The sequence below is a fragment of the Camelina sativa genome, chromosome 17 (genome assembly GCF_030686135.1).
Source record: "Camelina sativa cultivar CO46 ecotype springtype chromosome 17, ASM3068613v1".
Taxonomy (NCBI): domain Eukaryota; kingdom Viridiplantae; phylum Streptophyta; class Magnoliopsida; order Brassicales; family Brassicaceae; genus Camelina; species Camelina sativa.
Genome location: NC_141896.1, coordinates 18,172,944 through 18,194,466, shown reverse-complemented (window position 1 = coordinate 18,194,466; position 21,523 = coordinate 18,172,944). Strand labels below are relative to the sequence as shown.

At 37.6% G+C, this 21,523-nt stretch overlaps 3 protein-coding genes and 1 pseudogene across 5 annotated transcripts; 2 read left to right on the top strand and 2 right to left on the bottom strand.

Annotated features, from left to right (window-relative positions):
- Positions 1-507: 507 nt before the first annotated feature.
- Positions 508-6,220, bottom strand: LOC104757115 (uncharacterized). The gene is made up of 7 exons (XM_010479832.3): positions 5,639-6,220; positions 5,053-5,394; positions 4,807-4,903; positions 4,396-4,513; positions 3,565-4,296; positions 1,340-3,206; positions 508-1,218 (listed from the first exon to the last, which is right to left on the bottom strand). The coding sequence occupies exons 2-7, from the start codon at positions 5,246-5,248 to the stop codon at positions 767-769; spliced, it is 3,462 nt and encodes a 1,153-aa protein (XP_010478134.2). The 5' UTR covers positions 5,249-5,394; positions 5,639-6,220; the 3' UTR covers positions 508-766.
- A 3,512-nt stretch (positions 6,221-9,732) lies between these two features.
- Positions 9,733-12,545, top strand: LOC104757114 (WD repeat-containing protein ATCSA-1-like; annotated as a pseudogene). Its single transcript, XR_015585713.1, has 9 exons — positions 9,733-10,053; positions 10,173-10,433; positions 10,516-10,675; positions 10,858-11,039; positions 11,197-11,434; positions 11,745-11,898; positions 11,990-12,079; positions 12,198-12,269; positions 12,359-12,545. The product of XR_015585713.1 is annotated as a WD repeat-containing protein ATCSA-1-like (transcript).
- A 187-nt stretch (positions 12,546-12,732) lies between these two features.
- On the top strand, positions 12,733-17,640 carry LOC104757112 (calcium-transporting ATPase 1). Of its 2 annotated transcripts, none has more exons than XM_010479830.3 (8): positions 12,733-13,072; positions 13,235-13,433; positions 13,923-13,977; positions 14,096-16,047; positions 16,153-16,311; positions 16,443-16,614; positions 16,719-17,017; positions 17,091-17,640. In XM_010479830.3, the coding sequence occupies exons 2-8, from the start codon at positions 13,257-13,259 to the stop codon at positions 17,337-17,339; spliced, it is 3,063 nt and encodes a 1,020-aa protein (XP_010478132.1). In that variant the 5' UTR covers positions 12,733-13,072; positions 13,235-13,256; the 3' UTR covers positions 17,340-17,640. The 2 variants fall into 2 exon arrangements, with proteins under 2 accessions (XP_010478132.1, XP_010478133.1); XM_010479831.3 differs by having other exon boundaries at positions 12,778-13,072; positions 13,239-13,433.
- A 47-nt stretch (positions 17,641-17,687) lies between these two features.
- On the bottom strand, positions 17,688-20,892 carry LOC104759459 (uncharacterized). Its single transcript, XM_087493828.1, has 12 exons — positions 20,399-20,892; positions 20,050-20,215; positions 19,868-19,948; positions 19,677-19,759; positions 19,461-19,576; positions 19,264-19,374; positions 19,049-19,158; positions 18,652-18,964; positions 18,437-18,565; positions 18,256-18,333; positions 18,077-18,154; positions 17,688-17,983 (listed from the first exon to the last, which is right to left on the bottom strand). Exons 1-12 carry the CDS (start codon positions 20,406-20,408, stop codon positions 17,936-17,938), a joined length of 1,323 nt encoding a protein of 440 aa, XP_087349954.1. The 5' UTR covers positions 20,409-20,892; the 3' UTR covers positions 17,688-17,935.
- Positions 20,893-21,523: the final 631 nt, after the last annotated feature.

Genomic DNA, 21,523 nt, shown 5'->3' with positions numbered 1-21,523 from the left:
TCCCTTTTAAGCACATGTTTACACCCCTAGATGATCACATACGAGAAACACATAAGCATGTGTTCTGTTTGGTTTGGTTGCTTCCAACTTTATTAATAGTCTCTCTTTACATATAATACAACACAACGGCTATTGGATTCTATGAGTTAAATACTACACAACTCAGCAAATTTCTAAAAATAAAAGAAACTGATTTTTATATGTTCTATTTGAAGATGTTGATCAGATAATATAAGTTAAAGCCATATATCTTGTGCGTTTGAACTGTTTAGGTGAATTTGTTTTTGTGTGGTGTGTATATATGTACTGATGCTCTTGGTTTTCCTTTTCCTTTCCCATTTTGGTCCCTACTCCCTAACATCTGAACACTAGTAATCCATCATAATATAGTGCAAATAAAGATTATGGATTTATTAGTAAAATCCCTATATTGAATGTGTGTGTCAGATGCAAACACAAACAAAGATAATACCATTCATATGAAGGAACAAACAGAGTACATAAGAGTTTTTATTGGTACACATAATGAAGATAATAATAATCAAATCAAAACAAAAACTTTACAATTCATGCCACTAACCGGCAACCCAAATCGTGTTTATCCTCTCTCACAAATTAGCTGCAACAAACGTAAATACCTCTAAATCTTACAAGAGAAACACAAACAAAACCGAAACAACAACAAAAATAAACAACCACAAACTTTATAAACAAACAAACATAAAAATTTACTAGGTAAAAAAAAATTATGAAAGAGTGAATCATATCACATTATTGAGCAATTGCATTTGGACTCCAGCTTAGGCGGAGGTTTCAAATTCTCTCCTTTACCAGGAGGAACTCCTACGTTACGTATCATCACTGCTTCACCTGCATTTTCATCATTCTCTATTTCAACTACTTGTGTTTTCTCCTCTATTTCCGTTTGCTTCCGACTTGCTTTTCCGGATTTGGCATTCTTTTTCTTCGCCTTCGTTCCACCGCCAAGTCCATAACTACTCCTGTTCGCATTCGACTTCCCAAGTACTGTCACTGTTGGACGCAACATTTCTTCTTCATCTGGCACATCCTTTGCTTTATCCACTGCTAATGTTGCAGCCTGGTACACTATATCATGAACGATGGAGCTGCAGAACAGTATTGTATCAGTGGCTTCTTCCAGCGTGAGGCTCCTCGGCTCTTTTCCACCGGGACACTCCACACGCACGGTCGACTCGTCTGCAGAGACCAAGAAAACCATGTCTAAACTTACGCAAGGTTGTAAGAAAATATATGTAACAAACAACAGTAAAAGCACAGTGAGATGCCAGTATCAGATGAGAAAGCTGAAAGTAATTACCTAAAATTTCATTTGCGGGAACCAAGGAGTTGTGGTGGTCCACAGAAGGATGTGCCATACTCTTTTCTGAGCAGTCTTCCACTGCATTTAGGTTGCATTCTGACTCGGGAACTTCACCATGAACCCCGACACCAGGTGTGTCGGGTCTACAACTCTCAGGTTCTATTTCTAAGGCTGTTGTGGTGGATGAACCGTAAGGAATTTCGTTTCCATCCTTTTCTTGTAGCCTAGAGTGATCATTCAAAGAGCTGTCATCAGTGTTAGATGAGGCTCCTAAGTCCGATATGCTCCTTACATGTGCCGGTGATTCTCTTGTCTCCACTTTGCTTATCAAAGTGTTGACTACATCATCTCCATTTTCAGAACATCCATCGTCATTTACCACCGGATTGTGCTCTGCCAGATCACCAACTACATTGGCGGAAATACCAACGTTTTCATTGAAATCAGCATTCATCACATTAATTTCTTTACTCTCCGAATCTTGGATTTCAGTGTGAGATTCTTTGTGATTTTCAACGTCCGTACATGTCATTTGGGCAGCACACACTTCAAAACTGTCCTCTGGCATGACATTGAGAGCCTGCAAAGCGTGACTTGACATACCAGATGAAGATGACATGGTGCTCAGGGACTTGGAGTTGGTATCATATCTATGAGTCTCCAAGTCAAGTGTACTACCGCTTCGTTGTCGTATATGGCTTCCCTTTCTTATAGAGGAACCGTAATCCCAGGATGACGATGCGGAAGCAGTTTCTGTGGAGCTTCTAAGACTAATACTTCTATCCCTTAAATAAGAAAAGCCCTCATATGATCTGGTGAAACAACTGGAGGTGTTAGCTTGAACAACAGGTGACTTCATACTGACCGATCTCTTTATAAGCAAAGGAACGTCTCCACGTCCTGAAGAATCAATCTTCACATCATCATGATGCTTATCAGAAAGCTGAGTTTGAGTATTTTTTGTGCCTATACTCAATAGACCACCGCCAGTAGAAGACTGAGTTCCATCCTGGTAATTGGGCGTATCCACATTTTGCTCTTCCAAATCCCTGGAAATAGAGCTCTCGTGCAGATGATATTGTTCTTGGTCATAGGAATCATCATACTGCTCAATCTTTTCTCGTGTCTCCATCATTTCTGCCTCAACCATAACAGCAGGCAGCGATTCTAGCACATTTATCACAGGAATATTTTCAACATATAACTTGTTTTCTTTGACAATATCCTCAGACTGCTTTGGGGAATTATCATCAAGCGCTCTTGTTGTTCCAGGGGAACCTGTTTCCGCGAAACTGTGTTCCTCCCTGCACTCTGGACAAATATTTATCTCGCTTCTCGTTGCTTCAGTGGCACGATAGTGAGAACCACATCTAACACAAACCTCCATAGTTTCAAGAGCGACCCCTTCTAAAAATTCACTGCCTACATGAAGACTACCATGAATCGAACTGTTTTCAACATCAAAATCATGGTGGCTGACTTCCTCATTCCCGCTAGACTCGCATTCAACAGCATAACCTTGATCCATATCACCAAGTTGATCACTGAAAGAACTCTCATGACTCTCATGTCTACTACTTTCATTTGATAAATTTACCATGCCAAAGGTAGTACTTTCTCCATGTTTATCCCGATAAGCCAAATTTTCAACTTCGGATTGGAATACAGGGACTGGATCATTCCCTTTAGTGTCTGGCATGAATCCTGTAACTTGGCCAGAACTTGAGTTGCTCCCCGCTGTTGCAGTAGAATGTCTTAACATAATGTGATGGTAAGACGAACTACTTTTCCCAGAATAAATGCCTGTGCTAGGAAGGCTAGAAGCAAGAGGCCTAAACATGCTATGATGGCTTTTAGGATGATCCTGCAGGAAAAATGTAGATCATGAATAAAGTTTCACATATCTCTGCAGAAAATACCAGAATTACTATTGAAGTTAATGTATGCTATCTATAATACACGCAGGAGAGACTTGGACTCTACAGAATGTAACAGAAAACAAATGGGAACTATGTTACAAGCTATTTTTGTGGTAGTTATGAAAGACTTAACAACAATGTTCTTTGATATGTTCTCATAGACTGCTGGTTCTATGTTAGACAACTAAGCCAGGGATGCAAACATGTTGATACAAGTAGAGTAAAACATGAAATTTTAGAAGGTAATGAAAAATCCTAGAATCGTGGAGTAAACCAAAAAGTGGTATGCTGCTTAAAATGTACCATTGGACGAAGAGCAGACTCAAACGGCCTTCTCGGTGCTGAACCAGGTGACAGTAATTTTGAAGATCTAGAAGTTCTACTATTTGGAGAAAGGCTAGCTCTTTTTGAAACTGTACGGTCTGAGCCACCTACAGGAATAGACTGTAAAGAATGAAGATCATCATCTCCAGATGATGCTACAGAGCCTTTACTATGAGAACTAAACCGATCACGCTCATGACTGTGAGATGAACTGACACTTCTGGAAGCACTAGGAGAAACAGATTTTCTGCTGCGTGTTGAAACTGCATCCCTGCCATTTCTGGATGCTGGCGAAGAACCTCTTACATAGGATGCTGGTCGATCACCCAAAGAAGTTCGGAGATTTGGTGGCGCATCCAAGGAGAAACCAGGAATGTTTGACTGCCACACTTTTATTTTGGGTGAAGGAGAGCTGCCTCGACTAGAACTGACAGGAGAAGTTCCCCTGACAGCTGGCAATGCTGTGGTAGTTGACCCAGTGATCATTCTTCGTGACGTTGGGGTCGGTGATCTTGATACAGGTCCTGAGGGTTTCCCTGGAGTAGGAGAAATCCTCCTAACTGGGGTAGCTGATCGTCGACCAGATGCTGGACTAGGATGGCGTGCTGAAGATGGCCTTCCCCTTATCTGCTGCATATTGTCAGCTCGAGGTGATGTGCTTAAGCGATTTGGGCTTGCACTGCCCTTACTACTACGGCGACTCTTCTCCATCTACACATACACATAGTAAATTAGTAAGTACAACAAGATCTGATTCGAGATCAATGATGTTATACATAGAATAAAATTTAATTTAGTATAGATGGATACCGTGGATGATCTAGATAATGAGATCTGACTCTGTGGTCTCCCTCTTCGCACAACACTAGCTGCTGGAGGTTGGTCATCCAATGAAGGAAAAAGTGGTGTGTCTGGAGGCGTCAGCAACCTTTCATTGGTAACCCAGTAAGCTTTGTAAGACCACGAGTGGAAACAATAAGAGAATTATAGGCATCCAAAAGAGTAAAATACAGATTACTACAATTGTTGACAAAAATAGTTATAGTAATGCCAACAAGAAGTTTATGGAATCAGAAGCTGGAGAAGCAAATGTCTTTGAGAATTACTAAAAGTAAGGAAGATATCCAATTTCGACTGTGCATAAAGATAATTATACAGATTTGTCAAAACAATGAACCAGAAAGAAAATAAGAAACGATCCAAGTTAAATAAGAAAGGTACCAATCATAGTCATTCTTATCTCCCTCTGCAGTGAGCAATCTGCTACTCTCTCCTTGAACAGGGATGGTGAACTCCGAAAAGTGCTTCAATTTTGTAGCTGAAGATAAAATGTCCAAAATAGAAAGATCAAAAAAAGTTAAGAATTATGATAACAGTCAGATGACTGGAGCAAGAAACAATCTCTAAGTCCAATCATCTCCCTAAACAACAGTGCCAATAGATAAAAAAAAAAAAAAAAAAGCTTACAAAATGCATCTTCAAGATCATCAGATGACTGAAGCAAGAAACTATCTCTTTCTTTGTCTTGCATCTCACTAAACAAGGCAAGATCGTCGTCTTTATCTCTGAACAGTATCCCATACTCAATGCTGTGGCCTCGTCTGTGTTTCTTCCCAGGAAGTTCCCTCCCAGGAGAGCATCTCAATGCCGGGGAAGGAGGCATCGCTACTATCCTACCTAATGAAGACTCAAACAAAACGCTAGCCCGGTAAGACCACAATTCACTTCTGGCCAATAGGAACGTCTTATCCGATCACATATGAATCCAAACATATATCTCTGAAACTCAACGGTCTTAAACTGAACCACCTGAAAAGAATCAATAGTCAATCCATAAATGGGATCAGCTTCTGAAGACACAAAGTCAAATCTCAACACAAAAAACCCAGAAGTAACCTAAAGACCCAATTTTTTTTCCAGAATTTAAAATCAACTCCGTTACAGAGTAAGACTGTTCTATAATAGAAACCCTAGTTCTAATCCTTCAATAACTTGCTCTAATTGCAATTGGAACTTGCCAATTTCTACCCATTTGCAAAAGCTTGAAACTTACCAAAAGTAACCAGACGCCTCTTCAGAAAAAAGGAAAGATCTCGGATCAAACCCAGTTCCTCAAAAAGGTCGAAACTTGAGGACAAAGAAGAAGCTTAATTTCCCTTACAGATCAAAAGAGCAGAGACCCAAGTGAGATCGATTCCATTCCCAATTTTTTGCGCACACTTTACTCTCTCTCTCTCTCTCTCTTCCTTAGTGAAGAAAAATGTTAAAATTGGTATAGCATTTTACTTTGCTTCTTCAGAAAGAAGCAACAAATCTTCGATTCCTTGCCTCCCCTTCTCTTGTTTCTGAGAACTGTCAGATTTGCTTCTTTGCACCGCAACAAAGCTGCTACTAAGCTAAATCTCTCCTTTTTCTCTTTCTCTCTCTCTCTCTATGATTCTTCTTCAGAGTTCTCTTTTCTCGAGCTTTTTTGGGGCTTTTGTGTTTATGTATGTGATCGTAATTACTTCTGGAAACCGTGACCGAAGCTCTGATTAAAGGCAGAGCCTTTGGATGCAGACGAAAGAGCTCATTCTGATAACTCTTTTCTTTTTCAACATTTACCATTCAAGTCCCTAACTTAGTAATTTTCCCTAAATTGTACTTCACGCTACTAAAGGTTTATTAAATAACCCTAATTCTATAACGTGAGGATTAATATTAATTTATCATAAACTTTTACTACTAAAAACAATATGAATTATTTTAACAATATATAGATCATTTAAAAAAAAATGAAAGTTATGGATTATATGTTTTTCAACAATATGTATGCTAATTTTGCTATATTGTTAATTATTATATAGTAAGATGATTATTATTATTTCATTGAATAGAAAAATTAACATTTTAATATGCAGAGTTGGTGTGTGATGAAGAGAGACTTCATCATTAACGTATCTATGCTTTCTGATTCGGAGGTATTTTTCTAATATTAAATATTTAATTTTTTTTGGAATTTGTTTTCCTATATTCAAACAAGTGGGATTTTTTATGTATATTTGTAAAGTTTGGGGCTCTTCTCAAACAAATGCAAGAATGGAGTTATCTTTTCGATGGAACATTTTTTTTTTTCAGGTGGCTTAAATTTTCGTCCAGTTAATAATAATTTATGTTTCACGTAAATTATAAAACGAACTGACTTCAATTAATAAAGGTCAAGATTCACTATTACGCAATTATGGATCTTATCTCTTTTATTATTGGTCCTAATAATGGCGGCATTCTAACTAATTATATGTACTTAAAAATTAACAGTTGGTGTTATCAGCAATTCAGCATTATACACGGACTTTAACTTTAGAAGTAAAAGAAAAAACAGAATACAGTAAATACTGTATTAACAATATCTGATATTGATGTAGTTTAACATCAAAAGATTAGTGCAGGTAAAAGATTCTAGACGATTAAAAAGACAAATTATGATGATTAATTCTTAGTAGTGTTGTTTCTTCTATCTTATTTTGGTATTTGTTAATAATTTTGCTTATGTGTGAAAAAAAAATATTGCTTATGGCTTATGCATGTGAGAAAATTTAATATGTTCTCACAATAATGTGATAAACAGAAAAAAAAAAAAAAAATGTCTTTTTCGAAATCTTTTGCTTGAAATATGTTATTAAGACCGTGTACATATATATAGAAACAAAATCCCAAATCTAGAAGACTAGAAGAACGATATATGATATCCCTTAAGGTGAATTCGGATGACTGTTTTTTTATAACATGCATTTTGCTTAATAAAAGTTGAGTTTGTTGTCTCTGTGTGTTTTCTAAAAATTTGACTGTGGTTGCTATAAATCAAGCAATGTCATTTTGACTTTAAGAGACATGAAAAAAAGATGGGATTCATCGTAAAAATTGTAGCTTAACAACAAAAGAGGAAGAAGAGAAGTCGAGTCTCTCCCACCGTCCATCTCTATAAATATCTAGAATTCGATCTTGAAAATCACCACTAGCAATAGCATTTCCCTTTTCAATGGGATATGATTCCAAAAAGTGCCAAGTAACAGGTGTTGGTATATTGATATATTTGCAAAAGCCATACTGATATTGAACCCAAAGTTGAAAATAATATTAAGGTCTTAAATAACTCATATGCTGATAAATTCTAAAATAGAAATTAAATAATTGTCAGGCTACATAATGTACTATACACCAAAATTCAAATAGTATATAATAATTAAATATATACTAACTAACATTTGATATAGTGCCAAACATATCATAACTATTTATATTCTGACTGATCGATAAAAACCGACCTGCGTAAAAATCCAGTTCGGTTTTATGTTTCTGGTCATGGTTCTCTTTGTCCACTTCGACATTAGAGTAATAAACGACGAGAGTTGATGATGACCATAAAACAAAATGTTTTTAACGTTTTACTTAAATACAAGTCTTTTTGTTTTTTAACGATTTACTCAAATACAACAATGGAAGTCTTACACAACCTATGTATAAGTATAACCGGGTCGGATACTCTTGGTTTATTTGCCGACAAGCGGGTCGGATCTAAAAAGTCGACACGATCGCAATGGTAATAGGGTATTATTATGACCGTAAGACAATCCACTTAATGATTAAGCTTAGCTAGTTGTTAAAACAAACATATATACTATACTATTAAAAAAACATATTTGTATCTCTTATAAATAAATAATAATTATAGTTAAATTAAGGTGACAAATGATTGTCTCTGGCAATTGGAATGGTGTTAGTTGACAAATGTATGTTTCAATCATGTGACTACCTCTCTTTGTTGAGATGTCAACTTTTCTTTTTTTAGTTTGGTTTTATTTTATTTTCTCCTGAAACACGAATTAGATATATTTGCATTTTGTCGCTTTGGTGATCACTAATGACGTGCCATAACTTGGCTTATCACATACTAATATGTTTGGGGCCTTTGGGCTGATCTAGCTTCCTTCGTCTCAACGAGACTTATTATTATTACTCAACAAATTTCACATCGCTAAATTTAGACATTTAAAAAAAAGAAAAAGAAAACATACAAAGACAATATAGTGTTTCATTTTCAATGGGCTAACTTTTAACGAATTCGATTCGATTGTTTTAGTCTAGTCCTTCTGCTCAATGTTTTAATGAATTCATACCTAGTTTGATTGATTGAGAGTAGCTAGCTTTAGTAGGCTTTTTCGTTCGTGAGCATGTAAATGTTTGGGTTTCGTTCGTGACCTCATTGTTCCATCTTTCTTTCTATTTGTCAGCCTAGACTACATGATTGCTTCAGTTTGAAGTTTGAACACATACAAGACATACTTAACTTTTTTCTGTTGACAGTATCTTTCTAGCATATTGTTTCACAAAATCGTTAGTTTTGTTACATAGTATTGTTTTACCTAAATTTTTACAAAAATTCGTAAGAACCCTATTTGGAATTCTACCATTGTAGAGAAAAATAAGTGAAGAAGTTCTTAAATTTAGAAAAAAGCAAAATTTATTTTTTAAAAAATTTTAAAACCCCTATTATGAATTATACCATTGAAGATGGTCTTACTTGTAAAACCCCTAGAGAGGTGGAGGAGGGTTCAAATCTCATGTTTAAACGACTCAGAATTAGACACAAAATAGAAAAACTGAATATGTAATTTAGCAAATAGAAAGAGAGAAAAATTTAGCATCACACGTTTTTGTACATATTGAAAAGGACATTGCATATATTGTTGGGATAAAAAAAAAAGTCTGTTATGTACTAACGTTATTTACATAATTTCCTCAAATAATTAGGGATTCTAAGCTAAATTAGCTAATTCTCCTTTATTAATTTCAACACTAATTAATAAATTTGGAAAGATAAAAAGTACACATATGATGAAATTATATATTTACCAAAGGTTTTGCCCAATAAAAAAAACAAAAATAGAAAAACAATTTCATCATATATGTACTTTTTTAATCCAATTCCCATTCTCGTAAACTCCATCCAATTGTATTTATTTACCAAAGGTTTTTTTTTTTTTTAATCGTAAAATATACAGAATTTACCAAAGGTTTATGGGAAAAAAGTTAATATTCTATTTGAGGTGATTTTTTGGATTCAGATTTTTTTTTTGTTTCTTTTTTTTTACGGTTTGCTTTTAGGTTTCTTTTTTCCGTGATTTTTTTCTTCTTACAGAGCGAGCAGAGAGGGCGATCAAAGATCACAATTGCAAAAGTGATATTTTCAATCGAACTAAATTAAACTCGGCCGGGCATAGAGAGAGAGAGAGAGAGAGAGAGAGTCTGGTGAACTTGATTCGACGAGATGCTAGGAGAATGTGGCAGGCTATCAAAGACAGAGAAACAGGTCGAGTTCGTTCCAATTCCTTCGCCAATCAATTCAAATCCCGCCGTGCTTTGTCTCTCCAGCTCTCTAATCGTAAAGATTTCGTTTCTCCTCATCGTGGCTCCGTCAACTCCCTTCAGGTTTCTCTCTCTCTCTCTCATATATGTTTTTAGTTTAATTTTGAAGTAGAGTTACTGTGTTGTAGTTTGCTGCTGCTTACTTTTGTTGTATCTTCTTTAACCGAATGTGATTCAATCAGGTTGATTTGACAGAAGGGAGATACTTGCTCTCTGGAGCAACAGATGGTTCAGCTGCTGTGTTTGATGTTCAGCGGGCCTCTGATTACGAGGCAAGTGGTCTTATTGCCAAGCACAAGTGTATTTTTACTGTCGACAAGCAACATGAACATGGACATAAATTTGCCATTTCCTCTGCCGTTTGGTATCCCATTGACACTGGCCTCTTCGTTACAGGTTCTTATGATCAGTTCATCAAAGTCTGGGATACCAATACTGCTCAGGTACCTATACTACTTCCGTTGCAGTTGTTTATTTCTTCTCTAGGCAGGCTCTCATAGTATTTGTCTTTTTCACATGTTTTAGGCAGTTGTGGATTTCAAAATGCCTGGCAAGGTTTATAGAACTGCCATGTCTTCTATGGCAATGTCTCACACGTTGATTGCTGCTGGTACTGAAGATGTCCAGGTCCGCCTCTGTGATATAGCTTCTGGGGCTTTCTCTCACACGTTATCTGGTCACCGTGGTATGCTACTACTACTTTTCTTTCCTTTGCAAAAAGATACTAGTATATCAGATTTTGTTATATAGAATCAATTGATGGATGGCTACTGGAACAATAAGCTACTATACTCATGCCATGACTCCTTAGTTTAAAAAGCTAAAAGAACAGGCTTTAAACTTGTCTTGTTGTGATGATTATGCCAGATGGCGTTATGTCAGTGGAATGGTCTACTTCCAGCGAGTGGATTTTGTATACTGGAGGGTGTGATGGTGCTATACGTTTCTGGGACATCAGACGTGCTGGATGTTTGCGTGTTCTAGATCAATCACAAACACAACTTGGGGTCCGACCACCAGTTTTAAAGCCACCAGCGGTTAGCAGTAAGGTTTGTTCCTCAAACTTGTACATTCTTTTTACTACTTTAAATTCTTGTAAAGACAAGTTTAAATACTAGCCTATATTTGACAGGAGAAATGGATTATCAATTTCTGTTTTATTGAGAGGGGATTCCCTTTAAGTAATTTTATTATCTTCTTGTACAGAGTTTTTCAGCTGCAAAATCTTCTTTGGGAGGTCAAAATAGGTTGAAGACACTGCAGAATAAACAAACTGGCAGCCAAAGTTTAAAGGGATCATCTAGCGCTAAAGCTTCAGTGGAAAAGTCTCCACAGAAGAGACTTCACCCTGGAATGTTATCTACCTTAGATCGTGCTACGGCTCATTACGGTGTTGTTACTGGCTTAAAGGCAACTAACAACGGGATGTATCTTCTTAGTGCTGGTAAGTTCTTATTCTCATGGCTAATTTCTTCGAACTCTTTCAACAACTGGTATATAGGCAGCATCTGCTGGTTAAATATGCCTCTTTTGTGATATTAGCATGATTAGCATAACAAGTTAGATGCCATTGGGACCCTAGAAGTAGTATTTTCGATATATGTGATAGGAGCCACATGTTGGTGGATTTTGAAAGTTACTAAAAAGTCTTTAAGTTCATGACCCATGTTTCCTTGGCCGAATGGATCCTTGGCTAACTGTATCAGTTTGGCCGAAGTCTAATGGATATATTCTATTTGCATATTATGTTTCAGGGTCGGATTCAAGAATAGATTGTGGGATATTGAATCTGGACGCAATACCCTGTTGAACTTTGAAACTGGACGCATCCAGACAAACAAAGCGATTCAAATGGATACAAGCGATGATCCAGCTCTTGTATTTGTTCCGTGCATGAAGACTGTGAAGGTAGTCACTAACTTATTATTATTTTATCAGCAAATCATTACATTTCATTGCTTGCATTATTCAATGAATCGTTCTGCAACTGTGTCTTCAGGGTTTTGGCATGTGGTCAGGTAGAACAACACTGAAGCTTCGTGGACACTACGAAAGCGTGAACACTTGCTGCTTTAATTCCAATGATCAGGTAGTACTTAATCCTTAGAATCTCTCCCAAGTCTCTCGCTAGTCATTTGACTTTGTAGGTTTGCTTGAACTCACACACACATCTCTAAATCCGAATTACTTGTTATACTTGCTCATAGGAACTATACACAAGTGGCGCAGATAGACAAATACTTGTGTGGTCACCAGACGGATCCGTGGAAGACGAAATGGTTGAGCTAAATTCTATCACTAGTTCAATTTCTTTCATATTAGAGGTTACTCTGAGTCTTGTTGTGATCAAGATTTTGTCTGTGTGCAGGTGCAAGATGAAGTAGCCGAAGATAAAGACAACTGGAGTGACTGATAAAAACAAAGTTTCAGGCAGTCTTCTTTCTCAATCTGTACAATTTCCATGTGTGTTGATCTGAGTTTAACCTTCAGAAACTCATATTACTTAACACTAGTCGGGGTTTCATTGTTTATAAAAAAGAAAAGTAAAAACGAAATATCTGTTAATTAACTAGATTCTAGACTTTCTAGTTCATCTTACTAAAATGCAGTTTTATTGCTCATGAAGAAGTTTTAACTCGTGAAAAAACAAAAACAGAGGTGTTCGTATTTAAGATATACCGAGTCAATACGAACCGAATAAAACAACGATCGACTAGAAGACCAAAACGAATCTTTTTATTCAGCGAAGACCATAATAAACCTGCAACTAGAGATGACTATTTTCTTGAAGAGTAAAATATAAATCTACATAACAGTCAGTCCTCTAGGAGTTGTTTGTTGTCTGATCGTAAAGAAAATATTAAAGTGTTGGAACATAAAAAGTAAAGTCAGTAAAATAGAAAAGTTTAGTGTAGCCTTTGACTTTCTTGACTACTCAAAAGTCCCAAGTCAGTCAATTCATCTCTGAGAAAACACATAGCCATGAGAAATTTCAGAACGACTAGCAGAGAGGAAGCTTCGTCGAAGCTCACTTAAGTGCGAGAAGACGCGTCAAAGCATCGTCTTCCTCTTGACCTATAAGGTAAAAAACCAAAAAAGCTCCATTAAGCCTTTACCAGTGACTTGTTTACTAACTTACTATATATATATATAAATATCTTCTTCTTCTTCGTTCTCATTTCACTAGATCCCTTGAATCTTTTCTCTAAATCTAATCTAATCTAATTCTAATCTATCTGCGAAGTAAGTGTAAGCTGCTGAAAAAAATGGAGAGCTACTTGAACGAAAACTTCGGTGATGTGAAGCCGAAGAACTCTTCCGATGAGGCGTTGCAGCGTTGGAGGAAGCTCTGCTGGATCGTCAAGAATCCTAAGAGGAGATTCAGATTTACCGCTAATCTTTCCAAGCGTTCCGAGGCTGAGGCGATTCGCCGTTCAAATCAGGTTCGCTTCTTTTCTTCCCCGAGTTTTGCTACTACTGATAATAGTCAGTGCTTGTATACTGTTGGAGATCTAAGTGATCTCTTGATTCAAACGCATTCCGAGTTCTTTTTTGTTATTGGTTGATTCACTTGAAATCTACATCTTCTTGTTTTGATCTTGGATGGGATCTGTAAGAGAGGTTGTTTTAGAGTTTTTTTTCCTAGTTACTTATCCTCAGGTGTGGAATCGTTATCACTACTCACTAGGCATGACTGAGATTACATTAGGTTAACGTTCTGGAGTGTCTACCTTTGACCTTATCTGCGGGAGTCTTCTTGAGTTACCAATCAAAATTATGTATGAAATAAGTAGCAAACAAACATGACACTCTTTTTGTATAGTGACCTTTGGTTCTTCAAATTCAACCCATTTCAAACGTATAAATGCTTACTGTTCATTTTTTTTCCTTTGTTCTAATACCGTTTTCCTTTGTCAACCTTATGAACGCAGGAAAAATTTCGAGTGGCGGTCTTAGTTTCGCAAGCTGCACTCCAGTTCATTAATTGTGAGAATAAACTAGTAAACTACTCTCTAATGTTATTCAATATGTGTATTTGCTTTCCTTAACGAGAAGATTTTTTTTTTTTTGGTTAAAACCTTAACGAAGTTATTGCATGCTACAGGCTTAAAGTTGTCCAGTGAGTACATTGTACCTGAAGAAGTAAGACAAGCAGGGTTTGAGATTTGTCCTGAAGAGTTGGGATCAATTGTTGAAGGCCACGATGTAAAAAAGCTGAAAATTCATGGTGGTACTGAGGGCCTCACAGATAAACTCTCCACGTCTGTTACTAGTGGGATTGATACATCTGAAGACCTGCTGAGTGTAAGAAAAGAAATTTATGGAATCAACCAATTCACAGAAAGCCCCTCTCGTGGCTTTTGGTTATTTGTTTGGGAAGCCCTTCAGGATACCACTCTCATGATTCTAGCTGCCTGTGCTTTCGTATCGCTTATAGTGGGAATACTGATGGAAGGGTGGCCAATTGGTGCCCATGACGGACTCGGTATAGTGGCGAGTATTCTGCTTGTCGTGTTTGTTACTGCCACTAGTGATTATAGGCAATCCCTGCAATTCAAGGACCTGGATGCAGAGAAGAAGAAGATTGTGGTTCAGGTTACCAGAGACAAACTGAGGCAAAAAATCTCAATCTATGATCTACTACCTGGAGATATTGTTCACCTTGGCATTGGAGATCAGGTTCCCGCTGATGGGCTTTTTATCTCAGGGTTTTCTGTTCTGATAAATGAATCGAGCTTGACTGGAGAAAGTGAACCGGTTAGTGTCAGTGTCGAACACCCCTTTCTTCTCTCTGGTACCAAGGTTCAGGATGGATCTTTCAAAATGTTGGTAACTACAGTTGGAATGAGGACTCAATGGGGTAAACTGATGGCTACACTAAGTGAAGGTGGCGATGATGAGACACCTTTGCAAGTAAAACTAAATGGTGTGGCAACCGTCATTGGTAAAATTGGTCTATTTTTTGCTGTCATTACGTTTGCTGTTTTGGTTCAAGGATTGGCTAATAAGAAGCGCCTAGAGAATTCTCACTGGATCTGGACTGGTGATGAATTGATGGCGATGCTTGAATGTTTCGCTGTTGCTGTAACAATTGTTGTGGTTGCAGTCCCAGAGGGTCTGCCGTTGGCTGTGACATTAAGTCTTGCTTTTGCCATGAAAAAGATGATGAATGACAAAGCGCTAGTGCGCAATCTAGCTGCTTGTGAGACAATGGGATCTGCAACAACTATTTGTAGTGACAAGACTGGAACTCTTACAACAAATCACATGACCGTTGTAAAAGCCTGCATCTGTGAACAAGCCAAAGAGGTTAATGGTTCTGATGCTGCTATGAAATTTGCCTCTAGTATCCCTGAGTCTGCTGTTAAACTTCTACTGCAATCTATATTTACTAACACTGGTGGTGAGATTGTTGTGGGCAAAGGAAACAAAACCGAGATACTGGGAACACCCACAGAAACTGCTCTGTTAGAATTTGGGTTGTCACTCGGTGGGGACTTCCAAGAAGTAAGACAAGCCTCAAATGTTGTGAAAGTTGAGCCCTTCAACTCTACAAAGAAAAGAATGGGAGTTGTTATTGAACTGCCTGAAGGACAATTCCGGGCACACTGTAAGGGTGCTTCAGAGATAGTTTTAGATTCTTGTGATAAGTACGTCAACAAAGATGGTGAAGTTGTTCCTCTTGATGAAGAATCTACCAGTCACCTAAAGAACATAATTGAGGAATTTGCTAGTGAAGCACTTCGAACTCTTTGCCTCGCTTATATTGAAATTGGTGATGAATTCTCCTTAGGAGCTCCTATTCCAAGTGGAGGATACACTTGTATAGGTATTGTGGGCATCAAAGACCCTGTCCGCCCTGGTGTCAAAGAGTCTGTTGCAATTTGTAAATCTGCTGGAATCACTGTCAGAATGGTGACTGGTGATAACCTTACTACTGCAAAGGCCATAGCCAGGGAGTGTGGCATATTGACTGATGATGGCATAGCTATCGAAGGTCCTGAATTCAGGGAGAAAAGTGATGAGGAACTGCTCAAGCTAATCCCAAAATTGCAGGTGATTGTCTGCCAAACACAAGTACTTGTGTTGGATTATTTATGCAGTCTGTGTTGGTAGTTCATATCTTGTACAAGGGATTCAAGTATAATTTCCTTCTTGCAGGTGATGGCACGATCGTCGCCCATGGATAAGCATACTTTGGTCAGACTCCTCCGTACAATGTTTCAGGAAGTCGTTGCAGTGACAGGTGATGGAACAAATGATGCCCCAGCACTTCATGAAGCTGATATTGGACTCGCAATGGGCATTTCTGGAACTGAGGTGTGTACTCAGTCTTCATTTTCCCTGTTTCATTATTTGGTTTATGAGAAAATCTAACACTCAATTAGCTTTCGAGTCTGGGTTCTCATATCAGAACAGCATTTACATACTCTATTTTCCAATTTTCGTAGGTGGCCAAAGAGAGTGCTGATGTGATTATCCTAGATGACAACTTCTCGACAATTGTCACAGTAGCCAAATGGGGCCGTTCTGTGTACATAAACATTCAGAAATTTGTCCAGTTCCAGCTGACAGTAAACGTTGTGGCTCTTATAGTCAACTTCTTATCAGCCTGCCTCACTGGTAAGTTCCAGATCCACATTTCTTTTTCTCTTGTTCAAAGAGACTAATGTCCTCAGGATTGCAACTAACTTCTCTATGACATTGATCACTACTGTGGGTATCAGGAAATGCACCTCTGACAGCTGTCCAACTACTATGGGTTAACATGATAATGGACACACTTGGAGCTCTTGCGCTAGCGACTGAACCACCACAGGACGATCTGATGAAGAGATCTCCAGTGGGAAGGAAAGGAAACTTCATAAGTAATGTAATGTGGAGGAACATCCTCGGTCAGTCACTATACCAGCTTGTCATCATATGGTGTCTTCAAACAAAGGGAAAGACAATGTTTGGTCTTGATGGCCCTGGCTCTGATCTAACACTCAATACCCTTATTTTCAACACCTTTGTCTTCTGCCAGGTAAACTTCCCACATCTCTTAAAAAAAAATATGACCCATATCCACGTTTCTCATCACATATTATCTTTTTCAGGTATTCAATGAGATCAGCTCGAGGGAAATGGAGAAGATTGACGTGTTCAAGGGGATACTAAAGAACTACGTATTCGTTGTGGTTCTAATGTGTACAGTAGTGTTCCAAGTAATCATAATCGAGCTACTGGGTACATTTGCAGATACAACACCACTAAATTGGGGACAATGGTTGGTTAGCATCGTGCTAGGGTTCCTTGGCATGCCTGTTGCCGCTGCCTTGAAGATGATCCCTGTTGGTTCACACTAAGCTCCACGGCCTCCACATTATATATAATGTGATTCCTTCTGCCGCACCTGTGGCACCTATGGCTTTGAAACTTTGAAAGGCACCAATTTTTTCTCCGGCCTTTGGAAGTTTAATATCCCCAAGATGGCCTTGGAAACTAGTTACAGTGCTTTTTTTTTTTTCTTTTCCATCAAATGTATCAAGTGATTTGGAGCATTTGCTTCGTAAATATTAATGTTGTGAAACTTGTTTTCTTCTGTTCTTCTATCGATTGTATACCTTTACTGATGAAAAAGTGAAACGTGACAATATTGTTTGCCAACAACACAGGTGACAGGTTAAATATCTATATAACCTAACACTCAGAAGAAATTGGAACCCAATTTGGATTATTCAGAGACAATTCAAGTAAAATACAATTGGTCAATGGCTCTATAACATCAAAGACTATTGAATAACACTCGAGAGTCGAAAATTGTTATAATGAAAAGAGATTCCAAAGTGTAATGAGGGGACCAATGACTAAAAAACATGTAACAAAAATAAGTGTAATGATACAACAACACTCTCCAAGAGCAGCAGATGAGTTTGCAAAGCTTCAAAGTCAACTGTAAAGATCATTCCTCCATCGTTTCTGTCGCTGCGTAATGCCCAATGTTCATATTCTGCATAACAAGAAACAAAAGACACTTTCATATTTTTTCTGTACAAGTACAAAATGCTTCCAGAGAAGATGATCAAGCCAGAATTTATATTACCTTAGCTAACATCCTCTGCTTGGTCAGGAACTGCGTTCTTGCTTTGTTGAGAGCTGAGTTTGGTGATTTAAACAACCTCTGCAACAAAATAATCGCAAAATCCAGTTTCGTTAACACTGATTTTTTGTAATGGCATACGGCCATAAAGTGCATATTTCTAGAAGATCCGAGAAACATACCTTTTCATCATTAGTCATCTTTCCTCCACCAATCTTCTTTGGAGTGAAACTAAATACATCATGAAGGAATTCATTCTCCTGATAACCAAATTGTTTGAAAGAGCAGAGTGTCAGCTTTATTAGAAAAAGAAAACTTCAGAGAGTCAACACTAGAAAAGAAAGGGCAAATAAGAAAACAGACCTGCATATGCTTAATAAAACCACCCCCAAGGAAATGTTTCAAATAATTCAACTGAATCATCTGATACCACGTTGACGTCTCTAAATAGTCCCCTCCCACTTTTGTCGAGGTTTCAGGAGCGTATCCATCCTAATCATAAATAAAACATATCTTATAAAAAATCCGACCAGAAGAGTCAAACTTAAACCTCATCAGGAGAAAAGGTGAAGGTATACCTCAAGAAATTCAACAAGATCTTTGAACAAATTTCGTTGGGTGTTGAGATCTTTCTTCGCAGAACCTTTACCACCTGCCTCTGCAGAGAGCTCTCTAACTTGCTTAGTGACTTTAGCCTTCAAGCCATGCATGTGCATCAATGACTCCTGAGAAACAGTTCCTTCTTTCAGTGTTCCATTAGCAGACCCTTTGGCTTCGGCAGAGAACTTCTCTAGAGTTCCCAACTCAAAAATCACCGCAAGAGCTTCACCAGCAGCTATACGTACAGATCGGTCATCCTTTTCCAACAATGTAGAGAGATAAGCTACGGTCCTGTAACGACATTAATAGCTAATTAGTTTATATATATATGAATATAAAGGACTACATCGAAAGAAAGCCCAACGCTCCACTTACTCTTGCCAAATTTTAGGACCTAGTGTCCAGCGATCAACAGTTGTGAGCAGAAATGCCCAGGAAGAGACAACAGCACTTATTACAGCAGGTGAAGGTTTGGTTGCCACAACCTACAAAACGCCAAGTAACACAGGTGAGCCTACTTAATACTTTAGACGAAATAACCTACGTTCTTAATAAACCAAATTGATATAAGAAAAAGGTAAGATGCATACATTAGACCCTAGTTTGGGGTGGATCATTTGCCAGATAATCTGCATCGATTTCTCGGTTTGCTCTGGATCAGCCCCACCAACAAAGGTTATGATTGCTAAACACTCGAGTACCTACAATAAAAATGGCAGGATATCAACAAGTGTAAATCAATGATGAACCTTATTGAGAAAGCTGTGATGGAATAAATAATGCATACCGAAGTTATTTTCAAGATTTCACGACCAGATTTAAGGGCTTGAGAAAGAGGAGTAACAGATTCTTCCAAAACCTCTTTAGCTTGATCCCCAAGTCCAACAGTTAATGCTAGCAACCCTGCAAACACACACCACGATCAGCTGTTAATATGACTCGATTAAAAAATAAATTGATGAAGATGATTTGCGAGTCGCCTATTATTACTCAAGAGACTTACCAATAACATGAGAAGCTAATGCGGTCTCCTTGGTAGACCCTTTCTTAACGCAGTGTAAACACTGATGCAATAAAGTCGCAAACCTGCCATCATTAAGAAGAAACAGGTGTCATAAATACTAAACCACACAGTTAATTCATGCTGCAAACTCATGCTGCAAACCAATATTTGAGTTTGTCGAAGATAATTACTTGTTTTCGACAAACTCATGCTGCAAGTCGCTGTTAAATGCATCAACAATGGAAGCCAAAGCTTGCTCTCTCGTTGAACTCCTTCAAATCCAGAAACGGAATCCATATATATAAGTTTTGCAACCAAAAAAGATGAAGCAAAGCACTTATAAAGAAAGAAAACAGAAAGAAAGAAAAGAAACCTCTTCTCGTAGAGAGCATCAAGGGATTGATCCAACAAAGCATCTTTGTGAACAGTGACATCATCATTCAAGACTCTCTCAGATGATGGCATGGTGGAGGAAGAGCTTACACTACTTGTATCATCATCACTATCAAACATTGTCGCGTTCTTATTACGCTGTGATTCTGAAAACAACAAAAAATTATATCAGAGATTTTATAAAGCTAATAAAAAATATTGGGTATAATCAGAGACGAAACACGAATCAAATTGAAACCTAATTGAAGAACCCTAAAACAATCAAACAAACAAACCAAGGTGGAAATTGAACTACATCCCAAATTACGATTCAGAAAATTGAAACTTACTCCTCCCCATGATTATCTTGTCTGCGGTTGGCTAAATTCAATATACTTTGCGAAAATTAGTAGAAAAAGGATGGGAATCAAAAAAGGAATTATAAGAGAAACTGAAAACTAGAACAAGGATGGGAAACAAGATTAGAAGAAGAAGGGATCGAAGCACGAAAACGACAAAAGAAGAGCAATAAAAGTCTTGAAGATGAAGAGGAGGAATAAGATCGTAGAGGCGATATATCCATTAAAGAATCGGCGCTTTTAAGGTTTTTTCTTTGGGTAAGAGAGAGGAGAGGAAGAGGTCGAGAGAAGAGTTTGAGACTTTCGTCGAGAAACGTAGGGATGCAAAGTGATGATATATAATAGAGACAAAGGAAGGAAGACTCTTCTTCCTTCCTTCTTCTTTAACTCGGTGGTGGTGATGAAATCGGACCAAAGAATCAAATCTCATTCACATCTTTAGAATATCCTCTTCCACGTGTCCCTTCTTTTCACCCTCCGATCCCTACCTCTACCGACGTGACTCATATATATTAATATCCCAGTTTCTTATTATGGTGTTAGTTTTAATCAGCGTTCTAGACTAACAACATCAAGTATAAGCTCCTCTTACAGTTACATCATAAAAAGTTATGTTCTAGATAAACAACATTAAGGGTATATAAGCTACTCTTACAGTTACATCATAAAAAATTATGTATGTACGTACCAAGTTCTTTTGCACGAAGAAACGCAGAGAGTGGTATTGATGGTATTAAAGCCGATTCTAATTTCGTCGAACGGCTCGTGTTTCTCTTGTAGGATTTCGGCATCTTTCTCTTCTGAATTTCAATGAACGAAAATCCTATACTATATTTCTCGTAAGCTTTTTTTTTTTTGTTTTGTTTTGGTGTAATTTATTTACGTCTCTCTCTGCTGTTATTTTTCTTATGTTTAAGTAGGTAGGGCATCGAATGTGTGTTCCTTAATTTATATATATAAGGGCGTACTCTATTAAGCTCCCTAATCCAAATCAAATTAGCTCACACGCGTTAAATTAATATATTTTCTACTTAGGTTAGGATTTGTCTTTTTTCTTTCTATTATTCCTTATCTTTTTGTATTTTGCAAATAAAAGAAAAGAAAAAGAATCTCTTT